At 37.3% G+C, this 20,016-nt stretch overlaps 1 protein-coding gene across 1 annotated transcript in view; it reads right to left on the reverse strand.

The window, feature by feature from the left end:
• The window catches only part of LOC150080099 (glucosaminyl-phosphatidylinositol-acyltransferase PIGW-like), a 63,255-nt gene extending 50,356 nt beyond the window's left edge, over window positions 1-12,899 (reverse strand). The window contains exons 1-2 of the mRNA XM_090381674.1: window positions 12,774-12,899; window positions 7,871-8,045 (exon numbers count right to left, since the gene is read on the reverse strand). Coding sequence (XP_090237800.1) covers window positions 7,871-8,034 — 164 coding nt within the window. The 5' untranslated portion in view covers window positions 8,035-8,045; window positions 12,774-12,899. The remainder of the gene's footprint in view (window positions 1-7,870; window positions 8,046-12,773) is intronic.
• Between the last annotated feature and the right edge of the window lie 7,117 nt (window positions 12,900-20,016).

The raw sequence follows: 20,016 nt of genomic DNA on the forward strand, positions 1-20,016 counted from the left end.
GAAGAATGTGGAGCTACTAGAACGAGTACAGAGAAGGGCAATGAAATTGGTGAAGGAAATAAAAGGGTGCTCTCACAAAGTAACACATCCGTTCTGCAAATTGCAGCATCTGGAGACGGCACCTGTGAGGTGATCTGATTGAGGTGTTTAAGGCTTTGAATTGATTGGGCAAGCTCAATGTTGATGGTAGTATTCTTCCTCTTGCTCAGAGTATGCACACAAGGGGCATAAATTGAAACTGAGGAGGAACTGTAGCAGAAGAGATGTGTGGAAGTTTACCTTTAGCCAGCAGGTGGTTTTGATTGCTGGAATAAACTTCCTTCTGTTGTGGAAGTTGATAGCTTAAATAATTTAAGGAAGAACTAGACAAACTATTGGAGGGGATGGATAAGTTCAATGGAAAGATTTTTTTTTTTGGATGATGCTGTATAAGTTTGCTTTCTTGCAACAATTGCCACTACTTATACTAATACTAATAAATAAATATATATACAGGTAGTTCTCGACTTTACGAGTTAATTCATTCCTAGTGTGTGCTCGTAAAGCAGGAATTTATTTCCCATAGACATGTTAAAAATAGGGGTTATATTATCAACAACGAAATTAGTTAGATAATTAGTTTATGTTTAAACAATGATTGATTTATCCAAAGAAATGAAAATGTTGCCTGTAAAATCAAGCAAATTATAATAATAGAGAAATTATTTATGACTTACAAATGTTAAGCCAGGTGGGCAGGAGCAGCAGTGCATAGCATACGCTTCTTGATTAGACCGGGGTTCGAGCCCGTGACCACCAAATACGGAGGATGTGGAAAGGTCAGGGAATGACCACCACATATCCCCCGAGCAATATGGCCTTAGCTGTTAATGCTCCTAAAAACCAAATAATAACAACAAATGTTAAAGAATGTTTATTCTTCATCATCGACTAGATGCACACTCATTGATCACTCATTATTGGGTCAGCACTCACTGGTTTGTTGCACAAGGAGTTGTCTTCTTCAGAAATGCTTCAAGAAGCATTTATTTCCATGATAATCTTCTCTTTTCTTTATAAATATCAATAGCATGCATAAGCATTTTTTAACAGAACACACAAATTGCAACTAACACGATTTGCGCGGAGTAACAAGTTTACGAATTAAAAAAAAAGGAATGAAGAGAAGATTCTGAAAATGTATTTATGTTTTTTATACGACTGAAGATTTCAGTAAAGGACAAACACATTTCACCATAATAACGTAAAAACCCAGACAATTCCAGCTATCGGTATTTTTGCAAATGCAATAACATCGAGTTTACCACCCATTTATAATTGCTTGCAGTAACAGAAAAGCCCAATAAACCGGAAAGTGCAAATTGTTTTTATTGTTTTATGGTCGTGACTTCCAGAAATGTGCTTTAGAAAAATATCACAAAGCCATTCAAAATTGGTTCTTATAACATATGATAACGATGAAAGTGTAGTGCGTTTAATGGTTTGAATTGGTAACTAATACAATTTACACTATAAAAATGACCTTTTAGGGAGTTATATAGCGAAAATTTGAACTTCCGAGGTCGTGGAATGAATTACCAAAAAACAATGTGTTATTGGGTTCACATTATGATATTTTCGCGATATGATGGTAACAGATTAATATCGTAAAGCTGGGTACACTGTATCGTATAGCTATGCGCGTGGTTTGAAATGCAGTAATTATGATTGTTTAACATTCATTTTTTGCAATTAATGTTCATATTTTCGATTTTGTTGATACTTGAAAAAAAAAAAAAAACTTGTAAACCCGGGAACTCGTAAAGCGAGAACTGCCTGTGTGTGTGTGTGTGTGTGTGTGTGTGTGTGTGTGTGTGTGTGTGTGTGTGTGTGTGTGTGTGTGTGTGTGTGTGTGTGTGTGTGTGTGTGTACACTGGTGTTCAAAGAAAGTGCATCGCATTTCACATTTCTAACCCTTTTTAGCAATGATATGTTAGATTGACTAGCATCACAAATAGAAATATAAACAAAAGATATTTATTAATAGCTAAGGCAAAGCTAAGTAATAAAAAATAATAAATAAGCTAAGTAATAAATAAGCTAAAAAAAAATAGCTAAGTAATATTCCAAAATCAGCATTTGCAACCTTTATACAACGGTTTTGTAAACACGACAATTATAGCTGAAATGTTTTCAAAAGCCCTCAATTTGCTCCATTTTATCATTTTAAATGGATAACAAAATGAAAGGTTCGCCAGGTGCAAACTAATATTTAGTTGAACCACCTCTGACCCTGATGACCGTCGAGACATTGACAAGATCAATTTCTGAAGATAATCAACTGATGTTCGTGGTTCCAAACATGAATTATGGCTATACTGCAATAATTAAAGACCAACACCAGCCAGGAATTAAAAATTTTACTATAAAAATAAAATATACAGAATATAATGAAATACTGTGATACACTATCGGAAGACTAAAATATTACAATAAATTATGATAAAATGTTGAAAATGTGGTTAAAAATATACTGAAGCAATAAAATTATCTAAAATAAACTGGATTAAAAGCGATAAAACCTGAAGCTTTCGGAGACTGCTGTCTCCTTCTTCAACAGAATTATGGCTTCCTGAAGTTCACGAAGGGTCTTTGATTTCTTTCTGGCAACTGCACATTCCATGCGATGCCAACAGTTCTCTATAGAATTCAGGTCCGAGCTGTTTCCTGGCCAGCTAACAGTTGTAATGGACTGTTCTTCCAACCATTTTTTCACCTGTAACAAATGTAAACACATTACTGTTGAACCTCTAATGCAGAAATGAAGCTAAAGTAACTAAAGAAGTGCCTACTTACACTTTTCACCAGATAACAAGGAGCAGAGTCATCCTGAAAGATGCAGTTACTTGGCAGGTTAAAATGGTCTCTAATGGTTGGCAGCAATTTGCCTTTCAATTTAGTCAGGTATCCATTGGCATTTACGGAACCTTTTATAAACTCCAGGTGACTTACTCCGCGATGCAAAATGCACCCGCATATCATTTGACTCAGAGAATTTTACTGTAGACACCATACAGTCTGGATGGTATTCTTCACCACGTCTATGGCGAATCGTTTGTCTCCCATCAGAGCCATGCAGTTTGAATTTCTTCTCATCCAAGAAAATAACTGATTTCCACTGCTCAGGGGTCCATTTGACATGCTCCTTACACCAAATAATCAGGCCTTTTCATTTTTTGTGTGAGGAGGGGCTTCTTCTTAGGAAAACAGGCTACAAGTCCATTTTTGAAGAGGTGTCTTCTGACTGTTATTGCACTTGCTACCACTCCTGTATGTTCTTCCCATTCTCTTTTCGGCTCAGACAGGACAATTCACCATAATAACATAAAAACCCACACAATTCCAGTTATTCGTATTTTCGCAAAAGCAATAACATCGAGTTTTTAGATGAAGAAGCTTTATGGTTTTTAAGGCATAAGTGCTTCAAATGCAGTTCTGTTTTGGCATAGAGACTTGTTTGCATCCAGATCCTTTTTCTCCTATCAGCAGAACCAGTATTCTTGAGTTTGGAAAGAAATCTACTCACTGTTGACTTATTACAAGACACTCTATAAGCAATATGAAGGGAAGAACATCTTTCCTCACGTAAAGCAACAATAGCATTCTTTCTTCATGGCGTCAACTGCACATAACTTGCCATCCTGACACAAGCAAGGAATGACAAACTCTTGCAGAGTGTGCTTATATAGCTGAAAGTGACAGCTGATGCAATATTATGGCATCACCTGAGCGTGTCAATCTTATCTGATGAAATCTGTGAGAAATACTGCCATATACTTACGTTATTCAGACTGCAATTACAATTTTAAGGGGTGATGCACTTTCTTTGAACACCAGTGTATATATATATATTTCATATATATGTATATATATATATATATATATATATAGCATTAGCATTAGTAGAGGCATTTGATGCAAGAAAGCAAGCTTATGCAGCATCAGCAAAAAAAAAAAAAAAAAAAAAAACCACTTCCACTTCACCCCTCTGTTCGTTCAAAATACCTGTCCAGCTGAGCCTTAAACTTATTTAGGCTATCAACCTCCACTACAAGGGATGGAAGTCTGTTCCACCAACCAACCACCCTCTGGCTAAAGGCAAATTTCCGCACGTCTATCCTACGTCTGTCTTTCCTCAATTTGAATTTATGCCCTCTCAGGTGATTATTCTGAGCTAGAGGAAGAATCCCATCAGCATTGAGCATGCTCAAACCATTCAAGGCTTTATACACCTTTATCAGATCACCTCGCTGGTGCCTAGTCTCCAGACACTGTAATTTGCAAAACTTAAGCCTTTCTTCGTAAGAGCACCCCTTTGTTCCATTCACTAATCTTGTTGCCCTTCTTTGTACCCGTTCCAGCAGCTCTACATCCTTCTTGAAATGAGGCCTCCAGACCTGTATACAGTACTCTAGGTGTGGCCTGACCATTGCCTTATACAAGGGAATAATCACCTCCTTATCCCTGCTGGAAAAATTCCTGTATATCATTGACAATACTCCATGAGCTACTCTTGCAGCCCGTCTGCACTGCTCAGAGAACTTCATATCTGCCTGCACAACCACCCCCAAGTCCCTTTTATTCTCTACCACTGTCAGTGTAGTACCACAGAGTTGATACGTTGTTCTGGGGTTGCTGTTTCCCATGTGTAGTACTTTACATTTGTCAATGTTAAACTTCATTTGCCACCTCTCAGCCCATCTGCTCAACCTTTCCAGATCCTGTTGCAGCAGCATAGTGTCAGTAGTGTCCTTGACAACCCTGCCAACCTTTGTATCGTCTGCAAACTTGGACATTAAGCTTGATATACCATCATCAATATCATTTATAAATACAGAAAACAATAATGGACCCAGCCCTGAGAGACTCCACTAATAACATTAGTCCATGATGAGCAGTGTCCATTGATTACCACTCTCTGTCTTCTCCCCCTCAACCACCTCTTTATCCATAGCAGCAATTTGCCTCCAATGTCACACTGCTCCAATTTGTGTAGCAGTCTTCCATGTGCAACAGTATCAAAAGCCTTTCTAAGATCCAAGTATATAATATCAAAGCTATTCCCTGCATCCAGTTCTTTTGTGACTGCATCATAGTATCCAATCAAATTGGTCAGGCAAGACTTCCCCTTAACAAAACCATGCTGTGTCTGAGCTATAACTGAAGTCTTGTCTAAATGATCCTGCAGTGCTTCTTTAACCAGTGGCTCCATTAATTTTCCTGGAACAGAAGTTAAGCTCACGGGTCTATAATTACTTGTGTCAGCCTTTGATCCTCCTTTGTGAATTGGGGTCACATTTGCACATTTCCAGTCTATGGGTACCTCCCCTGAGTCCAAGGAAGCTCTCATAATTATGGCTAAGGGTTTGCTTACTTCCTTTGCTGCCTCCTTTAATATAACTGGATAGATCCCATCCACCCCGGGTGCCTTTCTTGTGTTTATCTTCAACAGTTTCTCCTCCACTTTACTCCCAGTTATTTCAAGATTCTGTAGCTTACTGCTAGAGTTGAATACACCTCTGGCATTCCCCTCGCTGAATAACTCCTAATGTGTGAATGTCGATGCAAAATATTCATTTAGTTTGTTAGCTACCTGAGCAGGATCATCAACAGTTGACCCATCAATATCAAGTGGACCAATCTGATTCATCCCCTTCCTTCTAGAGTTTACATAAGTAAAGAACTCTTTGCTGTTTTTCTTTGCATCCCTTGCCAAGGATTTCTCGTAATCTGCCTTCGCCTGCCTAACCTCCTTTGTAACTTGGTTGCATATCAACTTGTATCTATCATAGGCTTCTGTGTCATGTGTTAATTTGTAAGTATCCCATGCATTTTTCTTCTCTGCCATATGCCTCATTAGTTCATCTGACATCCATTTTGGCCTAAACCTTGAACAATATTTCTTAGTTGGTATGTAAAGCCCAGTAGCTTCCAAGATAAGTTCTTTGAATGCTTCCCATTTTGAATTTGCTGTTGGTAACATCATCAGTTGGACCCACTGTATAGAATTTAAATACTGTCCCAGTCCATCGTAGTCGCCTTTGCGGAAGCAATAACCCTTCCCTTTACCCCTAATGGTAGTTACCTCTTTGAGTAAATCCCACTTCAGCACACTGCGATCACTGCCACCTAGTGGTTCATTTATCTGCAGATTCTTAATGCATGAAGAATCACTGCTGATAATCAAATCAAGAGTATTACTCCCTCTAGTTGCCTCCCGAACATGCTGATGTAGAAAACAATCATCCAATAAATCCACAAAAGCCCTGCTAGTGTGTGAGTAACCAGCCCCCAAATTCCAGTCAATATCTGAGAAATTAAAATCTCCCATTATAAGACTCTCTGATTTACTGGCCCACTCTATTTCCCTGTACAGTTTCTTATTATACTCATCAGAGTCATTAGGCCTATAGCACACTCCTACTCTCAATTTTGATCTCCCAATGCTTATGTCACACCAAACTGACTCAACTCACTGCACTGTCCAGCGATGTCGACTGGCTTCACTTCCTTGGTTTTTATGTGTTTCTTAACTAATAGCATAACCCCTCCCCCCTTCCTATCCTGTCTATCCTTTCTGTAGACGTTGTACTCCCCAAATTCCAGTTCTGCATCCCTTATATCTGTGTGACACCATGTCTCTGATATCCCAACAATATCTGCCTTTGATGTTTTGAGCAATACCTCAAATTCATCAAATTTATTTACTAAACTCCTAGCACTGGTGTACACGCAAGTATACCTGCACCTGTTTCTATTCTTAGCTACCCTAACACAACCCATGTGTTTACTTGTACCGCAATGGCTCCCAGCATTCTCTGAAATATCATGCATCTTGTTTTTCAGGCTTCTGCTCATTCTAATAGAAGCAGTGCAAGAATCTCTTTCACCTCTGCCAGTGGCTACTGTCAATCTATTGGTCGTTGTCTCCCCCCAAGCTAGCAGTTTTCCGACCCACCTAACACTGCCTCGATAGCATCAGCAAATATTCTTGCATCCTTTCTATTTAAGTGTATGCCATCCCTGTAGAAGCAATCTCTCCTGTTAACAAGTAGAGTCCAGGCTGAAAAAAATTCTACCCCTTGAGCCTTGCACAATCTTTCCAGGGCCGAATTGATCGACAAGGCTCTCATCATATACTCCCTCCTATCGTGTCTGGGAAGAATTGCAGACACTTTCAAATTCAACCCTAATTCTCGGCTTTTGTTCAACAGTGACCTGTACTTGTTAAGTAATTCTGCCGGTCTCCTACTCTTAATATTATTAGTGCCAACGTGTACAACTATATCACCTTTTGTGTCCTTAAAAGGATATTCGCTCTACAACGTCATCAACCTTTGCCCCTGGCAGACATACCCTGGTCCTGTTCCACCTATCATATATATATATATATATATATATATATGAAAAGACTGATCAACCTGCTGTACTAAACAAGTATAGATTACAATTTTTCTCTTATGAGAAAAATTATACTAATTAGCAGTCAGTGATCCAAAATGGAAATTTTCTTAATTATATAGTAAGCTTCTTTTTGTTATAGGAAAAAAAATAAACAAATAAGAATATTAAATTCTTGTTTTTTTCACATTAAGCATCGAGATTTTAAAGATTATAATTGTTTTGTAATATCAGAAATAGAATTTCATATATTTATTTTTAAAAAATTACATTTAATACTGTAGTTGTTCATACAGAAAAAAATATTGATTGCTAAAAGTTTAATATTTTTACATTTAATTTTTTTTTCATTTAACAATATGTTTTATTATTAAATGTTATTACTGTATGTTATAAAAATATTTTTTACATTTAACATTTAATACTTTACCTCCAGGAGAGTTGCTTTGATTCTACAACTAAACAAGGCAGTAACACAGAAAACAGAAAGGAAGATACTGGTATCACCATAGTCAAAACATAAATTTCTCCATTTGTTGTTCCATTAAAACCAGTTACAAACTGTTCATGTGCAACTTTATAAGCTTGATCCATATTAGAAGTGGCTGAAATTGAAAATATTTGCATTTAAATTTAGAATGTAGAAAGTTAAAAAAAAAAAAAAGAAAGAAAGAAAAAAGTTCACTTTAGAAATTCAATACTAAAAATCAAAAAAAAAAAAAAAAAAAATGTGCAAATTATCAATGAGTTAATAATTACTTATTTTACATTTATTACAATTATTGTCACAAAATTTCTGTCAGATATAAACTGGAATAAACTCTCAACCTACTCTTGTGAAGGTTGGAAGTTTATATAAATTTAGAGAGAGAATGGGCAAATACTTGGAGCAAATAAATGACAATGGTATACTCAATGCAGAAAGAAAAAAAAGTATACTAAAGACATTTACTAACAGTGTGCCTTTGCATTTTACACAAATGCGTTATGCACTTAAATTCAAAACATATAAATTCACATAATCACCAGAGTCCTAACCATTTTTTTTTTATTAACAGAGTTCATTAATTTATAAAATACATAATATTCCTCGTAAACCATAAACCCAGTGTATGGGAAGTCTGAAAAGTGAATTCAAAATTATAACTAATGAAAAAGACAATACAGAAATGACAAGTCTATTTAACTCATTGAATAATTTGCATCTACAACCACATGTTGAATAAAACTGAAAACTTTTCTAAATTATATCCTCATTGGTATAGTAGCTGGGTTGAAGTAAACTATATTATTGATAAATATCACTAAGGGAGGCAATCTTGAACCCTCTTACTAGTACATCTGATCAAGAAATTAAAAGTAAATACTTTCATCTTTCTTTAATTTACTAAAGTGATTTAGATAAAAGAAAATTACCAGCAGAATATGTACAACACCAAAAAATTCATCTACATTATAACAGAATGCCTACACCATACTTCTTATTCAACACAATATACTCTGATAGGAATTACCCTCCAGGGTAATCCTGAGAGGAAAGTAGAAGAGAAATTGTTAAAGCTAAATATAAAAAAGGCACCAGGAGTGGATGGGATCTATCCAATTAGGGGAGGCTGCAACAGAGATAAGCAAACCATTAGTCATGATTATGAGAGCATCCTTGGATTTGGGGAAGGGAGGTCCTTACAGACTGAAGATGTGCAAATGTAAGTCCAATTCACAAAGAGTATCAAAGGATAATGTGAGTAATTACAAACCTGTTAGCTTGACTTCTGTTCCAGGGAAAATAATGGAGTCACTGGTTAAAGAAGTAATGCAAGGCTGTCTAGACAGGAATACAGTTATACTGCAGTTACAACAAAGATTTGATAAGGGGTGGTCTTGTCTGAATACTATGATGCAGTAACAAAGGAAATGGATTCATAGGGAGTAGCAATACCAGATTAACATGTGGTACTGCACTCAGGGTAGTGGAGAATGAAAAAGACTGGGAGTAATTGTGCAGTCAAATATGAAGTTCTCTAAACAGTGCAGATAAGCTGTCGGGATGGCTCATCGGGTTTTATCAATGATATACAGGAATTTTGCCAGTAAGGATAAGGAGATGATTATCCTGTTGTAAAAGACAATAGTTAGACCACATCTCAAGTTCTGCATAGAGATCTGGAAGCCTTATTTGCAGAACAATGTGAACCTGTTGGAATGGATGAGGAGAAGAGCAACAAAATTGGCAAGGCAAACAAAAGGCTGCCCTTACCAGGAAAGGCTTCAGTTCTGCAAATTGCTACACAGAGACTGGGCACCTGTAAGATCTGACTAAGGAGGTTTGGGCTATGAATGGATTAGGTATGCTCAATGACAATGGAATCCTTCCTCTTTCTCATACTACACATATAAGGGAAGCATATATTCAAATTGAGGAAAGATGATTGCCTAACTCTGAATAACTTTTGACACAGTGGATTCTGTGGGCTCAGATGAGTTGCAGCTGCATATACACAAGGGTTACCGATGTGACATCCAATGCCACCCCATGTTCAAAGTGTGTAGGTCCTGATCCACAAACTTCTAACATATAGCTACTACAAAAGCAGACCCACAAGATTTATACTGGTATGATTTTATTATTTATTATTATTAGCTATATGGTGCAAGGAAGCCTGAGGCATTAGCATTAGCATTAGCAGAGGCATATGATGCAAGAAAGCAAGCTTATTCAGCATCAGCCAAAAAAAAAAAAAAAAAAAAAACCCTCTCCCATTTCACCCCTCCGTTCGTTCGAAATACCTGTCCAGTTGAGCTTTAAATTTGTTTAGGCTATCAACTTCAACAACAAGTGATGGAAGTCGGTTCCACCAACCAACCACCCGCTGGCCAAAGGCAAATTTCCGCACATCTATCCGACATCCGTCCTTCCTCAATTTGAATTTATGCCCTCTGAGGTGATTATTCTGAGAAAGATGAAGAATACCATTGGCATTGAGCATGCTCAAACTAAAAGCTTTTGCTATACCAGCCAAAAAAAAAAAAATTCCTGAGTTACCCAAAGGGAGAGAGAGAGAGAGAGAGAGAGGAATCACCAAGAAAGAGAAGAATGATGATATCCAGCTCAGGATATCATCAGGACCCTGGGTGTGCCAAGCCCATACACACCAGATGTGAGCCCCTGGAACTTAGCTGTATACATGCAAAGGAATACTTCTGACACTATACACATCTGTGAAGCGGTATCCATATATTTTGTCATATAGTGTACATCATTTATTTATAAAACAAATTTAAAATTACAAATACAAATGCACTTTTTCAATTGATGTAAATACAATTTATTTTTCCTCCTTTTAAATTTTTTTACCTATGGTGGGCAGGGCTCAGAATGGACAGGAATGCACCAGACTGGTTTGTTATGCACATAATTTATTACAATAAATAACATATTTTATTAACAAACATTCCATTGTTTTGTAAAATTTCCATTTTGAACCAAGATAATGGTAAGAAATTACACCAGTAAATAATCATTTTCAAAGTCGAAGTTGGTTAACCTATTAAGAATAAGTTTAGTGAAATAGCTTATCAATAATGTGTGTTTGCAAATTACTGTGAAAGTGTGAAACTACTTAAGATTTAATTCCAATATGCTTCGCCTACTAGCAAAACTAATAGGCATGATTTTGATTGTATTTTTTTTTTTTTTAAGAACCTTGCTTGTTAGAGAACAATTAAATGAAAGTTTCTGGGTTATAACTGCATAAACTAAGTTACTTTGAGAAAAACAGACAAAAGAAAAAAAAGTGCAGTGCAAACTTTTGCAAATGCTAATAAAAAATTAAAAAGGCTTGGAGCTATAAAATGGTGATTATATATATATATAATCACCATTTTATAAATTTGTAATTACTTCAGTTATGTATTTGTGTTCATATTTATCTGAACTTCATTTTTTTAATAAAATCAAAATTCAAAATCCATGTCAATTTTTGTTATTTTAGAAAACATTATTTCAGTTATTAACCTATTTACTGAATGAATTTTTGAGGGTCACTGCTGAAAGTTTCTTATTGTTGAAGATCCTTCTGACGCCCCAAATAATAAAACTGAACCTCACAAAATGTGAAGATGGCAAAATAATGGACAGGTTTAGTAATAAAAATGATTTATACTCCACTACAGCCATGGTGGCTAGAGGTGTTTACAGCTTCATCCCTTATCTGATTTTTTGCAGCTACAGCTATTATATTAATGCCATTGTTTTTTAATGGGATGTGTACTTTTTGCAGAAGCATACTGCACAGAGTAACACGTTACATGGCATACAGGTTTGAACTTGCAACACATACACAATACATCTTCCCCTTCTTTTAAAAGTTGAAGTCTACAGTGTAATTTGGGGAAAGGAGATCAATTATAAAGTACATTGTCCATGTATATTAACCCCGGGGGCTCACATCTGGTGAGTATGGGCTTGGCACACCCAGGGTCCTGAGCTGGATATCATCATTCTTCTCTTTCCTGGTGATTCCCTTCTACTTTTGACTCTCTCTCTCTCTCTCTCTCTCAGGGTTACTCGGGAACTTTTTTTTTTTTTTTTTTTCCTGGTGCAGCATAAGCCTCAGGCTTCCTTGCATCATATGGATATTAATAATAATAATAATATTTTATTACTTTATATAGCAGAACTTAGTTTTATGCAACTTGAATGTGTAATATACAAAACTATATTAATTAATAATGTTCAAACTCTTTCCTCACAGTAGGTCTTGTTATCATTATTAGCCATGTGATGCAAGGAAGCCTGAGGCTTATGCTGCACCAGCCAAAAAAAATTCATGAGATACCCTGAGAGAGAGAGAGAGAGAGAGAATCAAAAGTAGAAAGGAATCACCAAGAAAGAGAATAATGGTGATATCAAGCTCAGGATCCTGGGTTTGCCAAACCCATGCTCACCAGATTATTATTATTATTAGCCACATGGTGCAAGGAAGCCTGAGACTTATGCTGCACCAGCATAAAAAATAAAAATTCCCAAATTACCCTGAGAGAGAGAGAGAGAGAAGCAGAAAAGAATCACCAAGAAGGAGAAGAAAAATGATATCCAGCTCAGGACCCTGGGTTTGCCAAGCCCATACTCACCAAATGTGAGCTCCTGGATATGCAAAAGCATCCTTCAAAGCAAAGTTTAAAACTATGCAGGTTATATATAAACCTGCAATTTTGAAGGCTCTTCCTCCAGCCATATATTTTATATGCCTTTTCTCTCTTTGCCACGTGATCAGTAGTGCAACCTTGAAATATTTAAAAATCTAAAAGGAGTTTAAATTTTGAATACGGACCGGTGGTTTCCAATCAGCAGTCCATGAATCAGTACTGGTTTGTGACCTAATTTGCGTCGGTTCATAAAATGCAATTAAAAAGCTATCATCAAAACATATTTCGAACGTTTTGGGATGTTCTCTTAAATTTTATCCAGCCATGACTTCGAAACTAATTGCAAAAACTGTCAAAAAATAACTAAGATACCACTCGCGCAGAGCTACACAAACACACGTGATAACTACGGAACCGGAAGCAACATTTTTTTTTTTTTTTTTTTTAATTAATACATTTTCTCTGGATTCTCATCCTTTTTAAAGGATGAAGGATCGCACAATGGGGATAGAATTTGCAATTGCAGGGAGCGGACGGGGAAGATGGCTCATGAATATGAGAAAAGATTGAATTAGGAGATTAATAGACAAACTTCTGTTTATTTTAATTAGTTTAAATATCTTAAATTTAAATCACCGAAATTAAACTTTTTAAAATTTAACTGTATAATTTTGTGTAATGATTTTCTGCAAATTTAATTTTTATGTATTCTAAAACTAATCCCTATAAGTTACATTCTCTTTTGGTATCTTGTAAAACTTAAATTTTTAAGTCTAGTACTACATAAAGTCTTGCTAACTGCTTAATTACTGTCATATTTCGTTGATATAAATTCAGTTATATTCTGTTAGTTTGATTCTTACTGTTAGTATAAATGAAGAACATAGACTCATTCTGTATACGTAGCGTTCAAGAAACATATTAAGAGAAACATATCATATTAAATGTTCAAGAAACATATCATATTAAATGGAATAAATTTTCTATTTATACTCTGGGACGACCACATAAGGTCAGAGGAGTTCATAAGATAGAGAAAATACAAGTACATTCTACTGTATTTAGCAATCATGCGGCTTGAACCACGGCCGTCAAATTACGAACTTTTTTTTTTTTTTTTTTTACCCTCACGCACCTAAGGAAGCCTATGGAGACACTCGGCCACGAGGTTGTTGTCGTTGTTATTATAGAGATTTTAGAGCATTAGCGATTAAGGCCATATTACTCCGTGTATATTATCTGTAAATTGCGTGTGTTATGAGATTGATTTTCTGTTTTGCTGGACGAAAAATCCAAATTTCCAGGAAAAAAACCTACTACTCTCGCCTGAGACCGACTAACTCGGGTACAAACCGACTAACAAACTTCCATCTGTCGTTGTGGAAGTTGATAGGTTAAATAAATTTAAGGAGGAACTGGACAGGCAATTGGAGGGTATGGTGTGATTTTTTTTTTTTTTTGGCTGATGCTGCATAAGCTCCTACACTTGCTTTCTTGCATCAAGTGCCACTACTACTACTACTACTACTACTACTACATCGTGAAAAAGGCCCATAAAAATTCTTCCTGCCATCGACCGGACTGCAGTTAGTTCTGGTCTTTTCCACCCGGTATGGAAACGATGGCAATCCTACCAACTGTGCTATGAGGGGCCTTGGTATTCTGTCACTCAAAATAAAATTCACTACCTACCCAGTGAAGAAAAAGTATATTGCTGTTTATTTGAAGTGTATTCCAGTAGAACATGATTTTAGATGAGTTCCTGGCTATGGATCTTGGTAAATTTTTAATTGTGGTAACTAGGTAGCTCTAATGTAAAATTATATAGCGTAATTCGCATCCTTGTATTAGTATTCTATTAGATAGTGTAGTATTAACGATTAATTAATTCAATTTATTGATCATATTAATTTAAAATATCATCACCCAGACTAGAGCAGAAAAGCAACGGGCACAAAGTACCAGGAGTGCAACTGAGGGGGGGGGAGGAGCGATTCTCCAACGCATCGCAGCTTAAAAAAAAGTTCAACTTGTGAAATGTTTGCCGAACTCTCTGGAACGGTACATGATCTAGCCAATGAGGATGTCTTTGTGTGTGCCAGGTGCAGAGAGTGTCTAGAAATTAAGCGTCAGCTCAGCGTTCTACTGGGCGTCTATGAGAGCTTGAGGTGTAGTGTAGATGCCCTTAAAGAAATTAATATGAGGGACCCATCTAGCTCTCAGCTGCCCAACTCAACGCCAGAGCTCACTCCTGGGCATCAGGCAACACAGCGGCAACCTCCAAGGCAGACTGCGCTGGTCTCACAGGAGTTAGTTATCGTCGGTGACTCTATTGCCAGGGAGATGGGGAATATATTGTGTAAAAAGGATAGATGGAATAGGACGAGGGTATGTCTGCCAGAGACACAAGTTGATGACGTTGTAAAGCATATATCATCTTTTCAGGGCACAAAGGGTATATTGTTGTACACGTTGGCATCAACGACATTAAGAGTAGGAGATCTGCAGATTTACTTAACAAGTACAGGTAACGTTGCAAAAAAGTCGTGAATCAGGGTTAAATTTGAAAGTGTCTGCAATTCTGCACAGACACGATAGGAGGGAGTACATGATGAGAGCCTTGTCGATCAATTCGTCCCTGGAGGGAATGTGCAAGGCTCAAGGGATAAAATTTCTTTCAGCTTGGTCTGTGCTTGCTAACAGGAGAGATTACTTGTACAGGAATGGGATACATTTGAATAGAAAGGGTGCAAGAATATTTGCTGATGCTACCGAGGCAGTGTTAGGTGAGTCGGAAAACTGCTAGCTTGGGGGGGGGGGGATTCACAGACTAAAAGGTTGAAAGTAGATGCAGGCAGAGGTGAAGGTGATTCTTGCACAACTTCTATTAGAAAAAGCAGCGGCGTGGGGCGAGGGGTGTTTGAGGTTTCAGGGACTGATGGCAGTCATCGTGAAACAGGTGGGTATATGGGATGTGTTAGGGTAACTAATAGTAAGAATAGGTACATGTATACTTGCATGTATACCAATGCTAGAAGTATAGTAAATAAATTTGATGAATTTTTATTTGTCGGTCAAGACATCAAAGGTGGATATTGTTGGGATAGCAGAGACGTGCTATCACACAGATATAAGGAATGCAAAACTGAAATTTTGTGAGTACAATGTGTACAGAAAGAATAGACAGGATTGGAAGGGAGGAAGTATTATGCTCTTAATTAAGAAAAACATAAAATCAAAAAAAGGGCATCCAGTTGATATAGATGAACAGTGCACTGTTGAATCAGTTTGATGTGACATAAGTACTGCGAAAGCAAAAATAAGAGTAGGAGTGTGTTATAGGCCTAATGACTTGAATGACTACAGTGAACAATTGTACAGAGAAATAGAGTGGGCTAGTAAATCCGAATGTCTTATAATGGGGGATTTTAACTTCCCAGATATAGATTGGAACTTATGGGTTGGTCACTCGCACACTAGTAAGGCTTTTGTGGATTTATTGGATGATTGTTTTCTGCAGCAGCATGATCGAGAGGCAATCAGAGAGGGTAATACTCTTGATCTGGTTATCAGCAGTGATCATTCGTGTATTAAGAATTCGCAAATAAAGGAACAATTAGGTGGCAGTGATCATTCGTGTATTAAGAATTTGCAAATAAAGGAACCATTAGGTGGCAGTGATCGCGGTGTCTGCTGATGTGGGATTTACTTAAAGATATAATTACCATCAGGGGTAAAGGAAGGGGTTTTTGCTTCCATAAAGGTGACTCTAGTGGTCTCAGACAGTTTTTAAATTCTGTGCAGTGGGACAAACAGATGATGTTACCAACAGCAAATTCTAAGTGGGAAGCATTCAAGGAATTAATAGTGGAAGCTACTAAACGTTTCATACCTCTTATGAAATATTGTTCAAGATTTAGGCCTAAACGGTTCTCAAATGGACTAATGAGACTCATGGGCAGAGAAGAAAAATGCATGGGATGCATATAAACTATCAGGCGACACAGAAGCTTATGATATATATAAGCTAGTCTGTAATCAGGTCACAAAAGAGGTTAGGCAGGCGAAGACAGATTAAGAGAAATCCTTGGCAAAAGATGCTAAGAAAAACAGCAAGGATTTCTTTACTTATATAAACTCTAAAAGGAAGGGGATGAATCTGATTGGTCCACTTGATATCGATGGTTCGACTGTTGATGATTCTGCTCAGATAGCAAACAAACTGAATGAGTATTTTCCATCTACATTCATACATGAGGAGTTATTAAGGTTTGAAAATGCCACAAGGTTATCAAATTGTAACAGGGTGCTTAATGATTTTGTAATAACTGAGAACAAAGTGGAGCAGAAATTGTTGAAATTAAACATAAGAAAGGCACCTGGGGTAAATGGAATCTATCCAGTTATATCAAAGGAGGCAGCAAAGGAAATAAGCAAACCCTTAGCCATAATTATGAGAGCTTCCTTGCACTCAGAGGCGGTACCTATGAACTGGGGATGTGCAAATGTGACCCCAATGCACAAAGGAGGATCAAAGGGAGACACAGGTAATTACAGACCTGTTAGTTTAACTTCCGTTCCAGGGCAATTAATGGAGGCACTGGTAAAAGAAGCATTGCTCGATCATCTAGACAAGACTTCAGTTATAGCTCGGACACAGCATAGGTTTGTTAAGGGAAAGTCTTATCTAACAAATTCGATTGGTTATCATGATGTGGTTACAAAGGAACTGGATGCAAAAAATAATTTTGATATCATATAATTGGATTTCAGGAAAGCTTTTGACACTGTTGCGCAGGGAAAACTACTGTACAAATTGGAGCATAATGGTATTAAGGGTAAGTTACTACAATGGATAAAAGGATCGTTGAGTGGGAGAAGAGATAGGGTAGTAATCAATGGGTGCTGCTCTTCGTGGACTAATGTTATTAGTGGAGACCCACAGCGTTCGCTGTTGGGTCCATTGTTGTTTTGTTTATTTATCAATGATATTGTGAAAATGTCTTCATTTTTACTTAGTTTGGTTCACCTTTAGAGTGAGAGCAGACGCCCCATACTTGTGTCACTGGCTGTATGTGTAAAACGATCGGGAGAAGGCTGTGTTTTACTTTCGTTTTCACGTACAATTGGCGCCGCACGAGAAAGGAGTCATGAAACATTACACCACCGTTACGTGTCATTCGTGATTGTTATCTAAAAATAAGTAGAACTGATCAGACTTTAGATCTAGTGATTACCGCTTGACAGTCTAGAGAAGTAACTTGATACAAATATGAAGTTCCCCTATGCTCCTCATGAATTCCATTTTGATTACGTCAGGTCTCCTAGATGACAGTCCCTGTGTTTTCTTCCCTCCGACAAAATTAACCCAAGCCAATGCGGGGGGTAGGCTCGAAAGAGGGGGACCTATATATATATTGAGGAAAGACAAAGAAAGGAGGATTGTGGTTGGTTGCCCATTTTGATGTCTTAGAGCGGTGGTGGAAAAGCGGTAGCGAAGTTTTAAGCAGAGAAAGGCGTACTGTATGAAGGAAGAAGACGAATATTCAATGGATAGTTGTGAGGAATCTAAAATCTCTGATATGAGGCAGAAGCTGGTCGATAAGTTGTCGTTCGCCGCTTGATCGCATACCAAACTAAATTGACCAACATCAAGTCCTTCACGTTACTTAAATATCAAGCCCCTAACAGACATTTCTCCTTCTAGGTATACACCATGATGAATGTTGAGTATTATAGCACTTGAACCTTAAAATGTATTATTAATGCGACTCATTATTAAATGTAATACTGTTAGTCATTGTTGAACTCACATGCTAATTAGACACTAGCACCCGAAAACTTGACCAGCAAGTTGTTTGTCTGTTCCTGACAGTACGAGCAGCGGCTGTTTACAAATGTCACATGAAGAACGCCAACCAACACATGTACCATTTATATTTTAACCCATAGTACATTGTGTAACTTTCAATATATACTGACGAATGTATAGAGTTATACTCTTTTAACCTGAAGATGCAATAAGTCATCCCTTATATTCATTATGTGTTAAGATGTGTTTATGTTTAATTAATCAAGTTTTGTTTGTTTACTCCTGCCTCTTGACCATTCTCTAGTTACACATAAGTCACTGAATAAGTTATTCTAAAAGAACCATAGTTTTGCGGTGCTTTATAGCCCAATCACATAGAAAGGAGCCCAAAGTATAGACTCAACGCGAATCCTCGATGCTGCGAGCTTGCTCTCAGTGTCACTCTGACTGAGCCTTGAGGGCACAGGATCTATTGTCCTAATATAAATTGCTAGACTAGCATATAAAACCCAGGTTTCCTGAAATACTAATGTTAGTGATAGTCCTGACCGATAGCTTTATTTTATGCATTGAATGTTGAGTAATTGTATGAATTGATTGTCCTAATCGTTTGGTGAAAAAGATTATCCGGCAAGCACACTATAACGGGAAAGCCTGTGAAACAATATTGATGAAGGTATATCAGGCATAGAATCGAAGTTTGCAGATGATACAAAGGTTGGCAGGGTTGTTAATGACAGTAATGGCAGTGTGTTAATGCAACAGGATTTAGAAATTTTGAGCAGATGGGCTGAGAAGTGGCAACTGAAGTTTAACATTGACAAATGCAAAGTACTGCGTATGGGTAGAAGTAACCCCAGAGAAACGTACGAACTATGTGGTACTACACTTAAGGAGGTAGAAAACGAAAAAGATCTGGGAGTAATTGTGCAGTCACAAACCCAAGCACGGTACTAAGTACTATAGGTTCTAATACCTCTCGTGTTTGGGGTTCACATAAAAAAAAAAAAAAAAAAAAGTCAGATATGAAGCTTTCTGAGCAATGCAGACAGGCTGCCAGGGCAGGTCATGGGGTATTGTCAATGATACACAGGAATTTTGTTAGCAGGGAAAAGGAGGTGATTGTCCCTCCTTTGTATAAGGAAATGGTCAGGCCATGCCTTGAGTACTGCGTGCAGGTCTGGAGGCCTCATTATAGGAAGGATGTAGATTTACTTGAGCGTGTACAGAGAAGGGCAACATGATTGGTGATGGGAATGAAGGGATCCTCTTACCAGAAGAGGCTTAAAAAATTATTATTTTAGGGTTACCCGTAATTAAATACATTAACCCGTATTTGTGTCTGTAAATTGCGTATGTTCTATGGTTGATTTGCCTGCTTTGCTGGACGAAAAAAACCCAGTTACTGGAGATAAAAACCTTGCTATCTACGCCTGAGACAAACTAACTCAGCCACGGAGTGAAAAAAGCCCATTAAAGTTCCTCGCGTCATCGACGGGATTCGAAATCAGGAGAAGAGGCTTAAATTCTGCAAATTGCAGCAGCTGGAGACTATGCATCTGCGAGGTGATTTGACTGAGGTGTATAAGGACTTGAATGGGTTGAGCACGCTACAT

This window comes from Mastigoproctus giganteus, chromosome 9 (assembly GCF_048544385.1).
Source record: "Mastigoproctus giganteus isolate SK-2022 chromosome 9, ASM4854438v1, whole genome shotgun sequence".
In the NCBI taxonomy this organism is placed as follows: Eukaryota; Metazoa; Arthropoda; class Arachnida; order Uropygi; family Thelyphonidae; genus Mastigoproctus; species Mastigoproctus giganteus.